Source organism: Lepidochelys kempii, chromosome 9, assembly GCF_965140265.1.
Source record: "Lepidochelys kempii isolate rLepKem1 chromosome 9, rLepKem1.hap2, whole genome shotgun sequence".
Taxonomy (NCBI): Eukaryota; Metazoa; Chordata; order Testudines; family Cheloniidae; genus Lepidochelys; species Lepidochelys kempii.
The window spans coordinates 97368221-97390275 of record NC_133264.1 but is presented as its reverse complement, the minus strand read 5'-3'; the positions used below and the strand labels follow the sequence as shown (position 1 = coordinate 97390275).

Genomic DNA, 22055 nt, shown 5'->3' with positions numbered 1-22055 from the left:
CTGGCAATGTATTTTATTGCTTTATTACTGGATGGAACATGTTTGAAATCTTAATCACTTCTCTCAAATAATTAAAACTGGGTTTCAGTCTCATTTGTTGAAAGGATTTTCAGAAAGCATATGGAAAGGGTGCAGGAGAGCATGACCTACATCTTAATTTCCAAAATAGAAGTCTTCAAAAACTTTTTTTTTGTAAATGGAGGGTTTAGGGGAATAAAATGGGGTGAGAAAGTTGTTTGCTTTGTGACACAATTCTGTACTAAAAGTGCAAGAAGACTGTCGAAGAGGACTTCTTCAGGCTTAGAAAACCAGCCTTTAGGGCTTAGTAAACTCTGAATGTTTTTTCCTTTTTATCGATGTTTTTGAGAAAATGGAAGGTATAATGCTGATTAAACCGAAGCAATAACACACTCTTGCTTCAGTAGCTTAGCTCCCTTTGAAACTGTGAATCTCTTATAGTACAAAGATGTAATGTTGTTGAACTAGCACACTTTTTTTGTTCACTTTTTATATATTGTGTCCTATGGCTGAAGAGAGATTTGGTTGTAACAAGAAGCTTTTTCTAGGATTAGCCTGTGGTAGCTCTGATGTAGTTTGTGGTATCTTGAACAGTGGGTTTTGCCAGCAATGACTGAATTTGGCAGAAGGAATAACAGGTTCGTTAGAAAAGAGCTATTTAAAAGCATTACCAGACAATTAGCAGTGATGGGAAAGGAAGGGCAGGCAAAGTACAGTACAGTCGAGAGTGTTTGCTTAAACACACCATGTAACTTTTTTTATGATAGTGGCTCTTCACGTTCCCTCGGTTTGTTTATAGCCAATTAAAGGTCTTCCAAATAAGTGGCCTTATTGCTAAAAGACTCTAAAGATTAAAGACAATTAGCTGTTGCAAGTGATAATTACCACTTTTTATGTATTAGTGGTGAAACAATATTGCATAGACTACAAGTGAATATTCATAATCCTTTAGTTTTATGAACCACCTAAAAATATTTAATTCTCTTCCGATTTTACGCTGCTAGTGAGAAAATTCTGTGTTTTGTTTGGGTTTTTTTTTCAGTATTGTCTTCGCTGATTTCTTCATTATGAATCTTATTCTGTGGGTGAAGGGATCATCAGCTGCCATCCCCTTTGGCACACTGGTTGCTATCCTGGCAATGTGGTTTGGAATTTCTGTCCCATTAACCTTCATTGGTGCATATTTTGGATTCAAAGAAAAGGTAGTTTTTGAGTGCATTGTTTAAGTGTGTCTTATCTGCCACTCAGTATAATACTTTTCTGTTCTAACATCAAGTATTTATTCATGCGGAGTTAGTGTGTTAGCTGTCAACACCAAAATTTGGCTAAGATGCATGTGGCTGTCCATTCTGAAATGAACTGTTTTCCAACTTCTGATCTTTTTGTATGATGGACAAGAATACAAACTGATTTTCAAAATATTTTTCTGGCCATTCAGGATCTCTTCTAAGAACACATCTTTATTGACATTCCTCTTGTCTGCACAGTATGTGTGCTACAGTCTTCTGAAAGGTTAACACATCTAGAAGAAAATCAGTAATTCCATCAAAAACTAAATAAAGACCTCTCCCTCCTGCATGCTGAAATTTACTAGGTCATCGCTGCAGTGGAATTTCCAAAAAATCACTGTGTATTGGTTTGTGCATTAGTTTGTCATCTTTAGAGATTTGGTTTAGCTCAGTGGCGTATGGCTAAGGCTGCGAGTCTGTCACAGAAGTCACGGATTCTGTGACTTCTGCAGCGGCCAGCAGCAGTTTGGGTGTGTGAGAGGGGGCTCAGGGCTAGGGGTTGAGCGGTGGGGGGCTCCCCGGCTCCCATTGGCATGGGGCTGCAGCTCCTAGGCGGTGGAGGGGCCAGGAGGCTCTGTGTACTGCCTGTGCCTGCAGGTCCTGCCCCCGCAGCTGCCTTGGCTGCAGTTCCTGGCTAATGGGAGCTGTGCAGGCAGCGCTTGTGGCAGGAGCTCCGCGCGGAGCCCCCGGATCCCTCCACCACCTAAGAGTTGCAGGGACGCAGAGCCAGGTAGCACCAGCTGGGGGTCCCGGGCTGCGTGCCACTGTCTCCCCTTCCCCACCACCAGCGGGCGCGGCCTGGCCCTCCTCTCCCAGCACCAGCAGGGTCCTGAGCCACCTCCCGCAGCGCCCCTGGGCCGTCCCAGTGCACCCTTAGCCCCCCACCCAAGTTTTAGTTAGGGGTTTATAGGAAAAGTCATGGACAGCTCACGGGCCATGAATTTTTGTTTACTGCCCGTGACCTGTCCATGACTTTTATTAAAAATATCTGTGACTAAAATGTAGCCTTATGGATGAAAACATATCCTAATGGATGAATATAATGGGAGACTTAAGCATGTCAAGTTCCTAGGAGCTAGTATTAGGAAATAATAATCTTAAGTGTCTTTAATTTTTAACACTTTTTTTCCTATCTTACCTTGTTACTATGTTGTTTACAGTTATTTGTCTTTTTTAATTGTATTAATTTCTCTCAAAGCCTATTGAACACCCAGTTCGTACAAACCAGATTCCTCGTCAGATCCCGGAGCAGTCGTTTTTCACAAAGCCGTTGCCTGGTATCATCATGGGTGGCATCTTGCCATTTGGTTGTATTTTTATTCAGCTTTTTTTCATTCTAAACAGTATTTGGTGAGTATTGTATCTTTACTTGATGGGCAGGCTGGCCTGTCAGTTCAAAAATGGACATGTACAATGAGCACGGAGAACCCAAAACAGTGGATTCAGAAAAACCAGGAGGGAGACATGAAGGAATTTGCCAGTATTCCTTTTTTGTGAAATATCTTTAAATTGTAGTAATTGCATCCCTCTAATTATTACATAGATTTAATGCTTCCTCCCACATCTCATAAAACAGATACTTATGCACTTGGTAGGAAAGGGTGCATTTTTGTATGGTCAAGCGTTTAGATGACCCTTGAGCTGAATAGGATTGATTTGTCTAAGGATAGAAGTCTGGGAGTGGAGGAGCAACTGTTAGAAGGCGTGGTATGGTAAAATAAGACAGCTGGAAGACTAATTTAAGCAATGTGAAGGAGGCAGATATTATGCTGGAGAGCAGCACTAGAGAGAGCCAATGGAGCATAAGGTCTCAGAAGGCCCTGAGATTTGAAATTCTGATAGTACCTTTCTAGTGAGAACAGTCCTTGACAGAAAGGTGAGGGGAAAGGAATGGTTTCCCTGGTCTATGTAGTCAGGGTCTAATTGTTTTACAAAACGATGCTAGAGCGTTGAGGTGCCCTTACCCTGACTTCAACAATGCAATTGTGTAAGCAGCGTATTTACTCATGAAGGTAGAGGGATAGCGGGTAGAGGCTGAAGATTTGGAGGAGTATGTCAACAATGCAGACAAAGCCTGTTCTGTTTTCTAATTACTTATTTCTTAGGTATGTAACAAAAAAAATTGAACACTAATTTGACACATTTCTTTTGTGTGTTTTAGGTCCCATCAAATGTACTACATGTTTGGTTTCCTGTTCTTAGTATTTATAATTCTTCTTATTACATGTTCTGAGGCTACAGTCTTGCTGTGCTATTTCCATCTATGTGCAGAGGTAAATGAACATATTTTGATGCATATATCATGACAGTGCAATGCATAGCTAGCTGGGACATGTTAGAGTGAAGTTTGCAAGGGGTGTTGGATGCCTATGCAAGGCCACCTCTGCAAAGTGCTGGACACTGTAGACTATGTGGGTGTATTGTCAGGATTCTCAAAAAGAAAAGGAAGGCTTGTGGCACCTTAGAGACTAACAAATTTATTTGAGCATAAGCTTTCGCGAGCTACAGCTCACTTCATCGAATGCATTCATTTTCCACTGAATGCATCCGATGAAGTGAGCTGTAGCTCGCGAAAGCTTATGCTCAAATAAATTTGTTAGTCTCTAAGGTGCCACAAGCCTTCCTTTTCTTTTTACGAATACAGACTAACACGGCTGCTACTCTGAAACCTGTCAGGATTCTGTATATCGATTGTATGTACCTTTGGCCTGGTTATGTTGTTGGTCTATGTTTTGTAATATATACAAGTTAAATTTAAAAAAAAAGCAGTTTCTGCCTTGTCACTGCATCTGCAGTGCAAGCTCTCGTTTTATGCCCTGGGATGGTACTGTAATGGTAGAGGAGCCACAAAACAGGAAATGACATTCCAGTTGGATTTTTAATGTTACACTTCTTAATGTTATGAACAGCTTGATTTAAGTCAACTGTTGGGCATAACATGTCAGTGCTCAGCTTTGGAGGCTTTGTGCTGCTAATATCTGGCATGGCAGATTACAAAGTCATCAGTATAAAGGGGGAGAGATGTTGCTTTTAAATTGACCACTAATGAGGTATTGTACACTGTGTGGTTTTAGTAATTTTGTCCTTACTGAAAAGGGCTAGTTAAATATTTTCTAGCAATCCCCAACAAAATAATTCTTGTGGCTTAAAGAAAGCTTTGAATCTGATTTCACTAATACTTTTGCAAAAAGTTTGACACGTTTTCAACTGTGTGTATTTAAAATAACAGTGAAAGAATGAAGTCCCATTTGTAATTGTTCCCTATAAATCATGAGTTAAGGTTTCCAATGTGCTGCGGCCCGTGTAATTTATAATTGCTCTGCAGTTTCAGTAACAAAATTTGCTTAACTTCCATCCAAGATAGTGTATACACTTATCCCGTCTTGAGGGTACACTCATGAAGGGGTGTGTATGTTGGCAGTTTTTGCAGTCTTGAAGATTTGGTCCTCAACCATAGTGTTCATTTCCACTCTTGAATACTATAGTTAAGCTGTGCAGTTAAACTACTATCATGTTGCCCCTTATGGCTGCATTTCTGTGGTGGACACTTGTACCATGTATCTGTAAACTTGCAAGGTGCTTTGGGACTCTTGAGGGTGAGAGCTGCTACACATCTGTGAAATTATTTCAATGAATTAATAGTTACTTAACACATTATCCCGTGTAAATGTATAATTCTGAAACTTTTTAAAATCTGCAAAAAAAAAAAAAAAATTAAGTCCCCAGCACATTCTCCTTTGTAGACTGAGCAGACATTTGCTGTAGTTCCCCAGTTTCTACAATTACCAGAAAAACCCTAAATATAGTCTTGATTGTAGATAACAGAATTTCACGTTCATAGTTGAAAGATCCTGACAGAATTCACTCTGAGAAAGAAATAGCAATTGGAAAACCATAATTTTAATGAAAAGGAGTTTAAGCAAAAGTATGAGTGTAGAAATATGCCAAGAAATAATTTAATCCGTCATACACTTATTATTACTTGTAAATAATGCTTTGCTTTGAAATAAAAGTGCAGTTTTAGTTTTGTGCTTGGATTTTTTTTCCTGTAATGGTTTATTATTTCTTTCAGGATTATCATTGGTGGTGGAGATCGTTCTTAACAAGCAGCTTTACAGCCGTTTATCTTTTTATCTATGCTGTTCATTACTTCTTCTCTAAACTCCAAATAACGGGAACTGCTAGTACCATTTTATACTTTGGGTATACTATGATCATGGTTTTGATATTTTTCCTTTTTACAGGTAAGTGCAGCATTATTGGTGAAATTCAATGCAATGGTTTCAGGACTTCTGGGTTGCTGTTTTCTGAACATTCTAGCCAGAGTCAAGTTGAGAAACGCTTGCAAGAAACAGCAGTTTTTAAATTAAACATGTTTTGAGTCTGCTGCTACCATAATTCACTCACCCAACCATATGCACACTAGCGACATAACAGTACAGATAACTTATTGTTCCTGACCTGAAGATCTACAATCTAATTTGCAGCGATTCTTTTCTAACTTGTTGCGTTTCCTTGATTATTGCATGGTAGTGTAACAGTGACCTAAGAACATTATAGATTTACATTTTCAAAGTGTCCTTGACAGAAAAGCTTTTATATTGGAAATTACTTAGGAAGTCACAAAATGAAAGGAATGCTGATCATATATAAAAAAAACGTAAATGAAAGATAAGAAACGGAGACTAAAAATGAGAACAGCCTTTGCTGGAAGGATGAATGTGGGACTGGAAGATTTAATCCTGACACTAACTGTTGCAAGTCACTCAGCATCTTGATGTGTGTTCACAGTGTGTAAAATGGGGCTAACACTTACCTAATTAATCCTTACAACAGATACTTGTAAAAGGTTTTGAAAATGTAAAGTGATCTAAATGCTAAATATAACTATTACTAAATGTAAAGGCTTTAAATTGCAAATGTCACACGCAGTGTATAGGGACTGGAAATTTTTATTTTCAATTTATTTAACTTGATAATGAATGCAAGATGTCCAAATATTCACATGGTAGTGAACTGGTATTGAGTATGTGATAGAACCAAATACCCAGAGCAGTCAGACACTTGAAATGCCAGATGGTAAAGCAGATGCGATGTTGCGTAACTTGCAGATGCAAAGAAGAAAAGAGGGGTTAGGAATGTGTTGAACAAAACTTGCCCTACACTGACCCAAAAAAAAAAAAAAAGTTTGTGCAGGAGTTAAACATCTTGGGAGTTCTGAGCCTATTGAAATGAGGCAAATGGGGTACTGCAGCACATTGTTAAATAGACAGTGTGGGGACACTTCCAGTGTTGTGCTGTTGAGATGCAGGCAGGACCACCTATTGTGGTCTGCTAGAATGTACTTTATTCATATCTTCTGATGTAATTAAACTTGGAGCATAATGTGAGAAACAGGATTTTTTCCAGAACTAGAAGTTAGCTTTCTGGTAGAGTATGTGAAGAATGTGTGAATTTTATTGATCACATCATCAGCTCTTTTCCCCAGCCCCACAGAAAAGGCTAGGGTTTGTGAGGTCCAGGTTCAGCAGAAAGGTCTTTAGTACTGCAGTGAGTCAGCAAGCACTTGGCTAATCCAAGAAACCTCCTTCTGCACTCATGTTCAATGGGTGCTTGCTATGGAGGCTTCTAGGTGGCTGTTCACTTCAGGCTTCCTCATTTGTTCAAGAGAAGGGTCTAAATCTGGCCTCTTGTGACTGTGGCTGTAACTTTCAGAATTTAGAAAGGCAGGATGGCTCAGTGGTTAGGGTGCAAGTCTGGGACTTCAGAGACCTCTGTTATATTCTGTGCTGTGCTACAGACTTTCTTTGTAACCTTGGACAATTTACTAAGGGCTGGTCTACGCTAATTCTGTAAGTTGATCTAAGTCTTGGGAGCAAGTGATAGGACTTCTATAGGACTTTCTTAGATTCCCCATCTCTTCTTAGAAGATCCTCATTTACATTCAGAACAAAATTAAAAAAATGTGAGTATTTTGGATGCACTCAGGGTTATTTCCACCACCAACCTCAGTCTCTTCTCTGCTGCTGCCCTGCACCCCATTCTCTGTTGTCACTAGACTTGCTGAGATTAAGTTCGTCTGAGTCCGTTCCAACTTGTTACTTGCCATATACTAGTTGTGGAGAGAAGTGGATTTGGTGCCTGGCTACTTTGTGGGATAACTTCAAATGCTGTTGGAGAAAAGGAACTTTTGCTTTCTAAATTTGGATCTGCTGCCACACTTGGATCTATGATTAAGACCGGTGTAATTTTATTCTGTGGAAACCTGACGAAAAGTGGTAAAAAGGCAAATGGCTATGAATGAAGAATGAGATGCCAGGTAGAAATTGCCACTATTTTAACAAGATGAGTATTCAGGGGAATAAAACTTCACATGCCGTAGAGTTCCAAACAGAGAGCCATATTTTGAAATGTGGACTCTGAAATTACTCATGCAAACTGCGCATCTACTACAGAATTACCTTAACATTCATAAGCAAGTGGTATCAAATGTAATTTTGGGGCTTGACGTGACAATTTGGCCCAGAAAGCTTCATACCAAAGAGGAAAGGCTCTTGTGCAAACAGGTTAAAAAACAAGATGCAGTGCTCCTCATGCTCAGGATTACATCTTTCTAATAATCTTTCGTTACCTTGGTGCTGCAAGATGTAGAGTTCACACAGTCCTACCTTACAAGTGGCATTTCACTTTGAATCCCAAAGCACAAGAGTGGTAGAATTATAGGGAAAATGCCTTCTGTATATAGAGGATTGTTTTAAACTGTGACTAGTGATGTTAATTTGTAGTATCCTGTTATTGATGAGCTACAAGACACTGACCGATAACTCACTGCTACCTCTAAAAGACTTCTACCTGCTTATTGAAAACCACTTCAAATATTTATATTCGCTTAACATAGATCTAGAATTCTAGAAATGTAGGAGTGGAAGGGAGCTTGATAGGTCATTTAGACCAGTCTTTTGCACTGAGGTAGGACTAGGTATATATGGCCAAATTGCACACAGCTGTTTCTAGGCAGTTCTTCTGTATTTTCCTGGACACTGTAAAAGTTGGTGGGTTTTTTTTTCTTTCTTACTATTTAAGCCTTGCAGCTGAGAGGGGAGGAGAGCCTGATATTTTTTGTGCCTGAAACTGGTTGAATAACCACCTGAGGTAACAAAACAGCACAGTGCATGCTAGAATTAGCAGGGAGTATTAGTGCATGCATTTCTGAGCAAAGTGAGCAAATACCCTGTGTACGTTATGTTTAATGACGTTAGCTGCCATGTATTTGCTATGTTTTTTCCTTCTCGTTATTTACACCCTGCTGAAGTCTGTCTCTCCTCCCCTTTTCATGGGGGGAAGAGGAGGGGAAGGCTGTGGATTGTATCCTTTGCAGTGTTGAGTCTCTTAAAAGTGAAAACTGAGAAGGATTTAATGCTTCCCATTTTAAATTAAAAAGCAAACACGGACTGTGGCATGATGCTGGTTAAACCCCTACTTAAATTCTGGCAAAACAGATAAGCTCCAGATGTCTGCTGTAATTTACAAAAAAGAAATCTATAGTTAAAAATGTTTTAATTATTTTTAAACTAAAGCAATATGTTAATGTGTCTGGGTTTTAGCATAGGTTAGCTGCTACATTGCCAATTTCAATTTCAACTTACAAGATGTAAATTGATAGAATTAAATATCCTTTTCACATATAAAATAATTGAAATTGTCATGGCAGCTGCTGAAATGGTATTAAGAGCTTCAGATGTGTTGATCCTGGAGTCCTTAATGGGAAGGCCAATGAGGCTTGAAAAACTACAATAATATGTAATTGTTATTTTCACGTGTTAACTTTTATAGAACCACATTAATAGTAGTTCTGCTTTCTATAACCATTTCATGACAAAAGTCAGTGTGGAATCACATTACTTTAGGAAGTGACTGTTTTTCCAAATTCTAAACTTTATAAGTTAAAAATGGCTTGTATATTTAAATTTGTGAGCAATTCATAGTTTGAGTCCTTGATAATCTGTTTTTGAATTTTATCCTCTCTGATAATTTAACAATCAGTGCTTTGCGTGAATAGTAAACTACTGAACCTACACAGTCCAATGAAGGTTAGAGGAGTTTGGTTTATTGTGACTTTTTCTTAGTAGCACCCACTTTGTAAATTAAACCTAAATAAGGGCCCAATCCTGCCAACACTTCTAAATGTGAGTAAAGTTACTGATGTGAGTTAATGGATTGCTAACGTGAGTAGATGTACTACTGTGCATAACTATTCCAGTTACGTTAGCGGTAGGATTTTTTTCTACATTTTTTAAACATTTCTCCATCACAGTACCTGAAATCCAATATAAAATTCCTCATTAACAGCTCGTGCATGGCAACATGGTTGTGGCCTCCACAAAAGACTACAGTGAATAGCCAAGTAGGAGCTGAATGCTGAAACTGAACAAATACATGTGAATATTTAAAACAATGACTGTCACCAATATAATGAAGCTGGCCAAATCGAACTATTTTTGTGTACATCCATTTTGTGTACTATTTTAATGTACAAATTGTAGAGAAATAAATAAATATGTAGTAAGTATATGTGAATGGTGATAGTTATGATTACGTGAATTTTATGCTTGAGGACAAAAAATGGTTGCATTTAGTCAAAACATGTTGCTTCACAGTGACCTATTTTTGAACATCACTTTCAATTGTGAGTTAATGCCATGTTCAAAATTGAGTTTTGATCTTCTGGGTAGACTGTGTTTAGAATCTGAGATTCTGAAGCACCCACCACTGTGCAGTGATTGAAACCAGTATGATACAAAGAGCTTTTAAGGTACATAAGAAGTATCAGCCAAGTGCAGAGTGCTCTTCTATTTGCTTTCTTACATTCTGTTCGTGCTCTGAATGTTTTTGTCTTCATTAAACAATAAAGCTAGAAGAGCCAAGTAGAACAGGGCAGTCTGCTTTGAAGTGTTTTGGGTTTACTTGGTGCAGTAATTGTGTTTTTAATATTGAAGTGAAATTTAAAAAGAAATAATTTACTAATAAATTTGTTAGCCAGTTAAAAATACCATTAGCAAACATTCTGTATACACAGAAAGAAAACTGTTGCTAAGTGCTATTATGCATTACTGGTAGAGAATTCAACAATATAGAAAGCTGAGGACAAAAGATAAAAAGAGCTGAATTGTCAGCTGTTTTCAGATGTATTGGTCATATTTTGCCTCTTAGGGTAGGAAAGTTACTTCAGACATTCAGTAACATCTTGACTATCAGTTTCATGAATTTTAAATAATTGCCATAAAAAAAAAACAAGCTTACATTTACACTTCTGGAGAATTAGAGAGAAGATATATAATGGTTTGTAGCGAGCTGATGCTTTCATTTCTATGGATGAGCTCCAAGGGCTTATCTATGAAAGTTAGTCTTAAAGTAATTGTGAAGGACATCCCTTTGAAGATAGCTCTACCAAAAAAAAAAGTAATTCCTTAAATGCATGTCTGCCCTAATCCATATTCATATTTTTGTAAATTTGCAGGCTTGGGATTACTTAAACTAAAATAAAAAATAATAAAAAGGTGCACTCATAACACTTGATTCTAGAACAAATCAAGGCCTTTTAGGGATATAAGAGGAGTTTGTTGCGGTTGAGCTCTTTCACAATAGTATGGGGCAGAGAGAGGTGTATATCAAAGCTCTTACCCCTATCAAAAAGGTAGATTGTGGAATAAAAGTGTAGTGCTAACAGAACTTCTTCAGGATCAAAGTATGATCTTTCCTGTTTAAATCAGTAATTTTTTCCTGGAATAAACAGGTTAACATCCACAGTGAGTAGAACTTGCTTACAGTGAAAAGAGTTTGGGTTTTCCTGTTCTGTGTTCCATCTGATATTTCACTTGGGTTTGAAAGCATTCTTGCGTTTTGATAACTAAATAGCCAGTCACATGAATTTGTAACTTGAATCAGTAGACTGTACAGATTCTTTCAGAAAATTTTGCTTTTGCTTTTGACCATGCTTTGTGAAAGAAACTGAAGTAGCTTTGAATGGTAACAAATTAGACCACTTACAAACAAATAACCTTGTTGGTTTTTTGGTAAACATAGATGTGTTTTTTGAATTGGGCATCATGTTGTAAACTTACTAAAGTTGATACCAGGCATGTATACTAAATTAGAAATGTAATAGTGTGTCTCCTCTGCAGGAAAGGGTGTCCTGTTTAACAAGCTGGTTCAGATATTACTGGAATGATATTTTAATAAAGCAACAAAGGATGGCAATCGAGGCAAGATTTCAGTTGAGAGAAACTGCTATCAGCTGTGTGCTTGTATTTCAAGACTGGCTTTCATGAGAGAGGTGCTCAGAGGAAAGAGAATCTGAAAATGCCAGCCTTGACTTGTCTGGCATCAGTGTCTCACCAGTGTGCCATGCTAGCTGATAACATTTCGAACAATGGCAGTCAGGCACCTAACTCCTTTGGGAGCCTCTGAAAATCCCAGCCTTCTTGTCCATCATATTGAAGTAAATGATATAGCTAAAGCTGCAGCCTTTAAAATAGCCTTTAAAATAACAGTTTCCTTCAGTTGTATTCACCTCACCAAGGTATTACTTGGTTTGTATTTTACTCTTAACTAGTTGGTCAGTGCCAATATCATAGAACTGCTTACGTGGGACACCTTCCTAATCAAACATTTTATACCCATTTATCACTTCTGTAAATTACTACATCAGGTGCCAGACAGGGAAGAATTGGGCCCATTCTGCTCAGTCATTCATACACAGCAACTTAGTGCAGTGGCTTTCACAATACAGAGTTGAAGTGAAATACGTTAGTTTATTTAAAAAGTTTGCAAAGGCAATAGAAAATAAATGACTTTACAAGCAGAATAGAAAAGTCAAGTGACAGCCTTTCAGATAGCAATAAAGCTGTGAACCAGGTTGGGGAAGAAATACTCCCTTCCCCAGAAGTGGTCTTGTTGTTGGAACCTGGAAGAAGTGGGCAGCTTTTATGAGAGGATTTTAAGTGAGTTATAGGAGCTCTGCAAACATACAGGTTACTTGTGAACAATAATTTAATCCAACTGTCAGCTAATGTTGACTCTGTGTAATATCAAACGACTGAAAACAAGCAATGTACTGAACTCAGCCACAGGAGCTGTTAGTCTGTCAGATAAATGTTTAACCTACAGGTTTAAAAAAACCTTGGGAATATTTAAAAGATTGCTTCACTGAAGTTTTCCACTGATTTGCTATAGTTCACTCATCATAAATCTGCAATTATGGATGCTTAAAGGTAGATTTTTTTAAATGATATGGACCATGGTAGCTCCTCTCAAACTATTTTGATCTTTGAGTTTGAAGTAGACTTGATAGCGATAAACTAGGGGCTATTTATGATTCAAATAATGGTATCCATAGACTTAAATGCCCTTTGAAGTCTCTTGTCACTACAACCATCCACATTCTAAATCCTTAAGAAATTTTTGTTTGGTTGGAGGAATTACAGTGCATGCTGGGGTTCATAATGGAAACGGTGACTGAACTCTAACTACAGATGTGCCATTATAGTATTGGTAGGGGAGATTTTGTGTTCTGGTGATGAAAGTAATTATATAGGCTACTGGACAAAATCCAAATTAGGTGTCTAGCAGTTTTCTGTCTGAGCTACATCTGTGTGCCTCTTGCAGTTCAGGGTGACAGGTGGTGTTTGACACTTGCCTCCATTTTATGCATTTATGAGTATACATCTCAGATTTAGCTGCTAATATCCATAAATCTACAAGGCTTCTACTATCTAAATTGGCAAAATCTCCAAGAAAGAGAATATTTTCTCTTTGATTTGTTGAACAGAATTTGGGGAGGGAAGTTGGCAAGTGATTCTATTGGTGTATTTGAGAAACCTGATTATAGATTAAATAGTCCTTGTTCACTGGGAATGGCTTTGGTAACTTCGTATTTTGAATGAAGTCCTCCTTTGAGGGAAGAGTGGTGCGTAGGGAAGGTCCAGAGTAACAAGGGTCAGTGGATGGGGGTTTGTATAGAGTATATTTCTATAGTAAGCTTGTATGTACTTGCAATCGTATGTTCATAGAACTGTGCAATGGGAAAATCTTATTCTTGTGCTAAAACTTTAGTGCTGTAAAATATTGAATTTCTGTTACAGGAAAGCTGATTGATTTTTAATATACCTAATCTGTTAAACATGCAGGAAAAACATAGCACTTCAGTAAGTAGCTGCTTTAAGAGACAGAAGAAGGCTCAAAGCAGGTTATGTTATAAACATAACAAGAAGGTGGGATAAGGAGAAACAAACACTAAAAGGAAGAAACTATGAGCTAGGGGAGGAGAGTTTGTAACAATGCAGATACAGGAGTATTGGACTCAATGGGAAGGAGTCGGAGAATCAACTATAAACTAGAAAGACTTAGTGATGTCAAGCCCACAGAGGAATTAAATTCCTTTTGTGGTTGGTGTATGATTTCCTATCAAGCATGGTAAATCTGCCAACCCCCACTGTTTCGGACTATGATAACTGAAGATCTGGAGGAAAAAGGTAATCGATAGCACCTAATAGTAGGCTGTCAAAAGCCCTTTATGAGAAATGTATGTGGCAAAATGAAGTATCACAAGAACTAGCAGGTATATAATAGGAAGCATCTGAAGAAAGGCTTCTCATTTATCACTTGTGAAAGTCTGGTCAGCAAGTGGTTAGATGGGTAGAAAGAGACGCTAATTCAATAAATATGTAAAAGGTAAAATAGTCAAAGAACATGAAACTTCCTTCCAGTGGTTGTGCCTGTGATGGTGAATAAATAAGATTGTAGAGCTGATATTGAACATGTTCTATTTTCCATAATTATGTTTATAAAAAGCCTCTGATGGAGTGGACTGGGTATGTCTCCTAAGAGTGCAGTGAATCTTTATAGGAGTGTTGCACTTCGCTGTCTTTTTAAAAACTTGTTTAGCTAACACTGATTTTTCCTACCATTGAAGGGTGTTAATTGTGACATCTAGTTTAACGTCTGTGCCTCAGTTAACCAAAGTGCAAAGTGCCTATAGTAATAGCTATTTCCTGGAGGGGTTTTGAGGTTTAATATTGAATCTCCTTGAATGCAAGGTTGTTAGATGGACAACTTACTTATTTCATAAAGTTTGCCTTTGAAATTGGTGCAGGAGTTTGAGAGAAACACATTTACCCCTGAGTCTCAATTGAGTTAATGGGGAGGATATTTGGGACACATTGCACATGTCCCCAGTAACTGAAAAGGAGGCATAGTCTTCCCTCCTTCTTTCCAGTCACTCCATCACAGTGATAGTGGGTGAGGCAGCCACAACTTTGCTCTTTACAGTAAAAACAGAAAATACTCTGGTCCTGGGCCAGTCTCTTCCTCTGCCCTATGTTGTTCTCCACCTTCTTGCCATGCAATGGTTACTCCTGCCTTAAATCTTCAGTAACTTCTGCAGGCTACTCAACCCTTGCTTATACAGCAGAAGGGACCACTATGATCATGTAGTCTGACCTCCAGAATAACACAGACCAGAGAATTTCCCCCAAAACAATTCTTAGAGCACATTCTTTTAGGAAAACATCCAGTCTTGATTTTAAAATTGCCAAATTGCGCACTGTAGCCCTTCATAAATTTGTTCCAGTGGCTAATTACCTTCACTTAGAAATTCACACCATAATTCCAGTCTTCATTTGTGTAGCTTGACAGGGAGGTAGACAGCTCACTCGTGTGAACTGCCCTTCCACAGAAGGGTGGATTTTGAAAATTTAGTTGGACTACCATTTTCAGTGGTAGGTTGGCCCACACTCCAGCTGGAATGTTTATTTGTACCATGGTTGTGTCTAGAGGCCCCACTCAAGATCAGCCCTAGTACAATGGACTCGCATAATAAGACAGTTTCTGTCCTTAATAGGTAGACTAAATAAAGGAAAAATAGAGTTGAAGTGACTTATCTGGGATCACATAATCAGTGGCAGAGCCAGGAATAGAATCCAGGTCTCTTGACTCCCAGTCAGTGGGCAGTTCACTAGATCACATGGCCTTGCAGTAGTGTATGACCTAAAGACAGAGCTGGACGTGGCCTTTGCATATGTATACATTGTAAATGTTTCATACAGTAGAGGAAATTAACTGCTAGTTGATTTAGAGTATCTATATGGCTGCTAATGACAGATTTGTGTAACCACGTTCAATGGGTTACAGGCACATCATGCAAGAAAATCCTAAGTCTTTATTAGCTTTGAAATTGATAAGTTAGTAGCCCCAGGTTGTGCATTGTTAAAATTAAAAGTGCACTTTTATTTCGGGATAGGTAACTGGAGGATAATGAGATATTCTGTCCTGCTGGGAATTGTCTGTTACTAGACTTGCTCCAGAAACATGTACGGAAGGTTAACTAACTATTTTAACACTCTTCTTGTTTTAGGGACGATTGGATTTTTTGCCTGCTTCTGGTTTGTTAGTAAGATTTACAGTGTTGTGAAAGTGGACTGAAGAATTTCAAAGTGTCTTTGGAACATATCTCCCTTGCTGTGATATATTTTTACCATGTATTGAGAAACCTACTGCATAATTATTTTAAGATGTAAAAGCTGAATCTCAGTCTGTATGGCCCAAAATACAAGTTTTATGGATGGAATAGCAGCATTGGAAAACATTTACACCAGTCATACTGTCCCTGAAAATGTTAATCCATTCTAATAATTTTTAAAAAATACCGTATACAAAGTTTGATTTAAAACAAATGAATGATGCAATGAAAACAGTTTCTTTTTTAAAAAAAAATAGTGCATTATATAGTTTTCTAGCTGAGATTTCTTGTGATTTTTGTTACTTTTCTTTTTACTTTTACCAATTATACCATCAAAGCATAGGACTGTCCAGTAAATACTATGTAAAAATGTGAAACTTTTTTAACTTAAAACTGATTGTACATAGTATTGTGCACCTTCTTCACAGCTTGTATATCATCGTACAAAGGAACATGTATTTAGTGTAATGTAGAATTTTGTTAAGGATATCGACACTGTTTTTCTTCAAATAAAACTGCACAACTCTGGCTGACTTGTCCATTTTCTTGTCAAGTATGTCACCACTCTTAAGTTTCATTCATTTACTTTGTCAAATGAGCTGCAAAGAAATGATTCCCAAAGGCACAAACCCTTATTTCTGGGCTGTACTGCTAGTTATGGAGTGTTCAAATGTAGGGAACAATAGCCAAGTGGAGCCTAACTGCTGCTTTGGATTATAGGATGAGAGGCATTCTCTCTTCTAAGCAGATCCACTCCAAGGCTTTAAAGGGGATTACCAACACCTCTGATTGTATCTGGAAGTGAACAGGAAATCATTGCAGAGACAAGCTCTGTTACGTTCATGCTGGTCACACTTGAAGAACAAGGGGATGTTGAGTGAAATTTAAAGGAAATCTTTTTTTTTTTCCACACAATGTATGATCAAATGAGCTCATTGCCAGAGGAAGCTGTAGAGGCCAAGAATTTAACGAGATTCAAAATGTCATAATCCGAGTTTAAGGCCAGAAGGGATCACCAGATCATCCAATGTGTGACCTCCTGTATAATGTGATTGGATTTTTACGTGGTTATCAAGAATATCCAGAGTTACCATTAACAACAAATTTTGGAAGGGATATTAAACCTTGGTTTCAGAGTAACAGCCGTGTTACTCTGTATTCGCAAAAAGAAAAGGAGTACTTGTGGCACCTTAGACTAACCAATTTATTTGAACATAAGCTTTCGTGAGCTACAGCTCACTTCATCGGATGCATGCTGTGGAAGGTGTAGATGATCTTTTTATATACACACAAAGCATGAAAAAATACCTCCTCCCACCCCACTCTCCTGCTGGTAATAGCTTATCTAAAGTGATCACTCTCCTTACAATGTGTATGATAATCAAGTTGGGCCATTTCCAACACAAATCCAGGGTTTAACAAGAACCTCTGAGCGGGGGGGTAAAAACAAGGGGAAATAGGTTACCTTGCATAATGACTTAACTTAGGCTTGAATAGAGACTGGAAGTGGCTAACGGTATCAAATTTGCAAATGAATTCCAATTCAACGGTTTCTTGTTGGAGTCTGGATTTGAAGTTTTTTTGTTGTAATATCACAACTTTCATGTCTGTAATCGCGTGACCAGAGAGATTGAAGTGTTCTCCAACTGGTTTATGAATGTTATAATTCTTGACATCTGATTTGTGTCCATTTATTTTACGTAGAGACTGTCCAGTTTGACCAATGTACATGGCAGAGGGGCATTGCTGGCACATGATGGCATATATCACATTGGTGGATGTGCAGGTGAACGAGCCTCTGATAGTGTGGCTGATGTTGTTAGGCTCTGTGATGATGTCCCCTGAATAGATATGTGGGCACCTGCATGAAAAAACTTGTACCGATACAGACAGACATCTTCGTCCTTTCCAAATGCAAACAGATGGACATCGTACCAAAAGGACTGAAGGTAAAAAATTCATTACAATCTACATACCACAGAGACTATGCTGACACCTTGTGCCACACGCTCTCAAAGAAACTGGGGAATCACCTGATCAACATCCTCTACAGCAGACAGGGAAAGATTAAGAATGAGCTCTCAAAAATGGATACTCTCATAAAAAAACAACCTTCCACACAAACTTCCTCGTGGCTGAAATTGAGGACTGGACTTTACTAAAACTGGACAAGCCATTTACAACACACACTTTGCTTCTGTACAAAAGAAAAAGGACACTAAATTTTCTAAACTACTACATGCCACAAGGGGCCACAGCAATGGTTCCCTCAACCCACCCAGCAATATTGTTAACCTATCCAACTATACTCTCAGCCCAGCAGAAGCAGCTGTCCTATCTTGGGGCCTCTCCTTTTGCCCCTCCACCCCCAAGAACATGATACAGTTCTGTGGTGACCTAGAATCCTATTTTCGACGTCTCTGACTCAAGGAATATTTCCAACATACTAATCCGCAGAGACCTTCCTACCAACACTACAAAAAAAAGGATTCTAGGTGGACTTCTCCTGAAGGTCGAAACAGCAGATTGGACTTCTACATTGAGTGCTTCCGCCGACGTGCACGGGCTGAAATTGTGGAAAAGCAGCATCACTTGCCCCACAACCTCAGCTGTGCGGAACACAATGCCATCCACAGCCTCAGAAAGAATTCTGACATCATAATCAAAAAGGCTGACAAAGGAGGTGCTGTTATCATCATGAATAGGTCGGAATATGAACAAGAGGCTGCTCGGCAGCTCTCCAACACCACTTTCTACCCGCCATTACCCTCTGATCCCACTGAGAGTTACCAAAAGAAACTACAGCATTTGCTCCAGAAACTCCCTGAAAAAGCAAAAGATCAAATCCGCACAGACACACCCCTGGAACTCCAACCTGGGATATTCTGTCTACTACCCAAGATCCATAAACCTGGATATCCTGGGTGCCCCATCATCTCAGGCATTGGCACCCTGACAGCAGGATTTTCTGGCTATGTAGACTCCCTCCTCAGCCTCTATGCTACCAGCACTCCCAGCTACCTTCGAGACACCACCGACTTCCTGAGGAAACTACAATCCATCGGTGATCTTCCTGATAACACCATCCTGGCCACTATGGATGTAGAAGCCCTCTACACCAACATTCCACACAAAGATGGACTACAAGCCGTCAAGAACACTATTCCCGATAATGTCACGGCCAACCTGGTGGCTGAACTTTGTGACTTTGTCCTTACCCATAACTATTTTTACATTTGGGGACAATGTATACCTTCAGATCAGCAGCACTGCTATGGGTACCCGCATGGCCCCACAGTATGCCAACATTTTTATGGCTGACTTAGAACAACGCTTCCTCAGCTCTCGTCCCCTAACGCCCCTACTCTACTGTGCTATATTGATGACATCTTCATCATCTGGACCCATGGAAAAGAAGCCCTTGAGGAATTCCACCATGATTTCAACAATTTCCATCCCACCACCAACCTCAGCCTGGTCCAGTCCACACAAGAGATCCACTTCCTGGACACTACAGTGCTAATAAACAATGGTCACATAAACACCACCCTATACCGGAAACCTACTGACCGCTATTCCTACCTGCATGCCTCCAGCTTTCACCCTGACCACACCACACGATCTATCGTCTACAGCCAAGCTCTGCGATACAACTGCATTTGCTCCAACCCCTCAGACAGAGACAAACACCTACAAGATCTCTGTCAAGCTTTCTTACAACTACAGTACCCACCTGCTGAAGTAAAGAAACAGATTGATAGAGCCAGAAGAGTTCCCAGACGTTACCTACTACAGGACAGGCCTAACAAAGAAAATAACAGAACGCCACTAGCAGTCACCTTCAGCCCCCAACTAAAACCCCTCCAACGCATTATTAAGGATCTACAACCTATCCTAAAGGATGACCCAACACTCTCACAAATCTTGGGAGACAGGCCAGTCCTTGCCTACAGACAGCCCCGCAACCTGAAGCAAATACTCACCAACAACCACATACCACACAACAGAACCACTAACCCAGGAACTTATCCTTGCAACAAAGCCCGTTGCCAATTGTGCCCACATATCTATTCAGGGGACACCATCACAGGGCCTAATAACATCAGCCACACTATCAGAGGCTCGTTCACCTGCACATCCACCAATGTGATATATGCCATCATGTGCCAGCAATGCCCCTCTGCCATGTACATTGGTCAAACTGGACAGTCTCTACGTAAAAGAATAAATGGACACAAATCAGATGTCAAGAATTATAACATTCATAAACCAGTCGGAGAACACTTCAATCTCTCTGGTCACGCAATCACAGACATGAAGGTCGCTATCTTAAAACAAAAAAACTTCAAATCCAGACTCCAGCGAGAAACTGCTGAATTGGAATTCATTTGCAAATTGGATACTATTAATTTAGGCTTAAATAGAGACTGGGAGTGGCTAAGTCATTATGCAAGGTTATGAAAGCAAGACTATATCGGTCCATGAATCAACAACTCTACATGAGCTTCTTAGAAACCATATGTCCCCTCTGGCCCAACTTGATTATTATACACATTGTAAGGAGAGTGATCACTTTAGATAAGCTATTACCAGCAGGAGAGCGGGGTGGGGGGAGGTATCTTTTCATGCTTTGTGTGTATAAAAAGATCTTCTACACTTTCCACAGTATGCATCCGATGAAGTGAGCTGTAGCTCACGAAAGCTTATGCTCAAATAAATTGGTTAGTCTCTAAGGTGCCACAAGTACTCCTTTTCTTAAAAGAAAGACTCTTAACTATTGCATTAATTTAGACTTGATGCAAAGTGGTCGGCTCAGCCCAGAAAAGGCTTAAATCCTGTTTTTTAAAGTTAGGAGGTACAGAATGGGCTGTGGTAGAATAGCATAAGTGGTTTCATCTTCACTCTTTTTACTGGATGATGCTGAACGTGTGGGTCTGATCTCGCCTCCTTGAAGATGCTCTTGTACATGTAGCCATAGATGTAGGGGTAAAGGCAGTAGAGGAATGGGAGAAGCACCACTGAGCTAAGCCACCAGCCCTGGCCACATGTGCAGCTGGCTGGAGGGAAGCATGCACAGCAGGTGCAAGGCCATGATCATGAAGATCACCCTGGGGGCCTTGCAGTGGTGAGGGCTGGGTTGCAGGTGGCTGGTCCTGGGGAGCAGTGCAGACCCTGGGTCATCAGCATGTTCTGCTGATGGGATTCCCGGAGCACCATCCTATAGCAGCCCAGCATGATGGCCACTGGGCTGAGGAAGGAGGGGGAGATGCTGAGAGCCACATAGGAGGCACTGGAGGTCCACTCCATGGTGCACAGGGAGTTGCACCAGTTGAAGGTGGCTGATGCCAAGCAGCCAGGTTAGCAGGATGATAGCACTGTTCCTGCTGGGGGTCATCCTGGCTGTGTAGGAGAGTGGGTGGATGATGGCCAGGTACTAGTATAGCCTATTTTGGTTAGATGTATTCCTGGAGGTTTCATCACATGCCATTTTTAATTAAAGATTAATCCTTTAATTCCTGGAGACACCAGGACAATCCCCCAGGGTGGGCAACCCTACCATGGCAATGGTTTTGGCCCCAGGGAAGGAAAAGAGGTCAGGAGGGCCACCAGGGTTGTGCACAGGTGCAGGGGCCAGAGCTCAGGCAGCGAGCTCGCCACCTGCCAGGGTATCACCAGTCCACTCTGCAGTAGGTTGGCTGCCAGCAGGTTGAGGATGAAGCGGTTGGTCACCTGCAGCAGCTGGGGCTTGCACCAGAAAACCAGCAGAATGCTGCATTGCCAAGTAGGGAGAGGCAGAGCAGGGCGAGCCTGGCCAGGCAGAGCAGTGTGCTTGGGCCAAGCAGGGGCTTGGTGCCATTACTGGGCACACTGGCAGCAGGAGAAAGAGATCTCGTGCTGCCTAATGGAGGCTTGTGCAGGCAGGCTTGGGTGCCAGGATCTGGCTACATCATAGAGGACCAGTTAGTTAGCATTTGCAATGGAGGCTTATCTGGGTCTATCCCCCTCAGGCAGCCAACAACACTAGGGTCACCCTTGCTGCCCGTGTCTCCCACGGGCAGTGCTGCGGGTAGAGCCTGTATGGGGAACGTGGAAATGAGTTTGCTTAACTGAGCTGCATTCTGTAGTGCCTGGGCGGCACTCCTGTGCTCTGCAGTGCCCCTGTGCTGCGAGAGACACACGGGTGTAAGGGGGCTGTTGGCCCCTTACTGAAAGGCAGTGCATTTTTTGGGTTG

General features: G+C 40.2%; 1 protein-coding gene across 1 annotated transcript in view; it reads left to right on the top strand.

Annotated features, from left to right (window-relative positions):
* The window catches only part of LOC140916738 (transmembrane 9 superfamily member 2-like), a 40997-nt gene extending 24647 nt beyond the window's left edge, over positions 1-16350 (top strand). The window contains exons 13-17 of the mRNA XM_073358440.1: positions 1061-1220; positions 2506-2657; positions 3469-3580; positions 5380-5551; positions 15718-16350. Of these exons, the coding sequence (XP_073214541.1) occupies positions 1061-1220; positions 2506-2657; positions 3469-3580; positions 5380-5551; positions 15718-15785 (664 nt within the window). The 3' untranslated portion in view covers positions 15786-16350. The remainder of the gene's footprint in view (positions 1-1060; positions 1221-2505; positions 2658-3468; positions 3581-5379; positions 5552-15717) is intronic.
* Positions 16351-22055: the final 5705 nt, after the last annotated feature.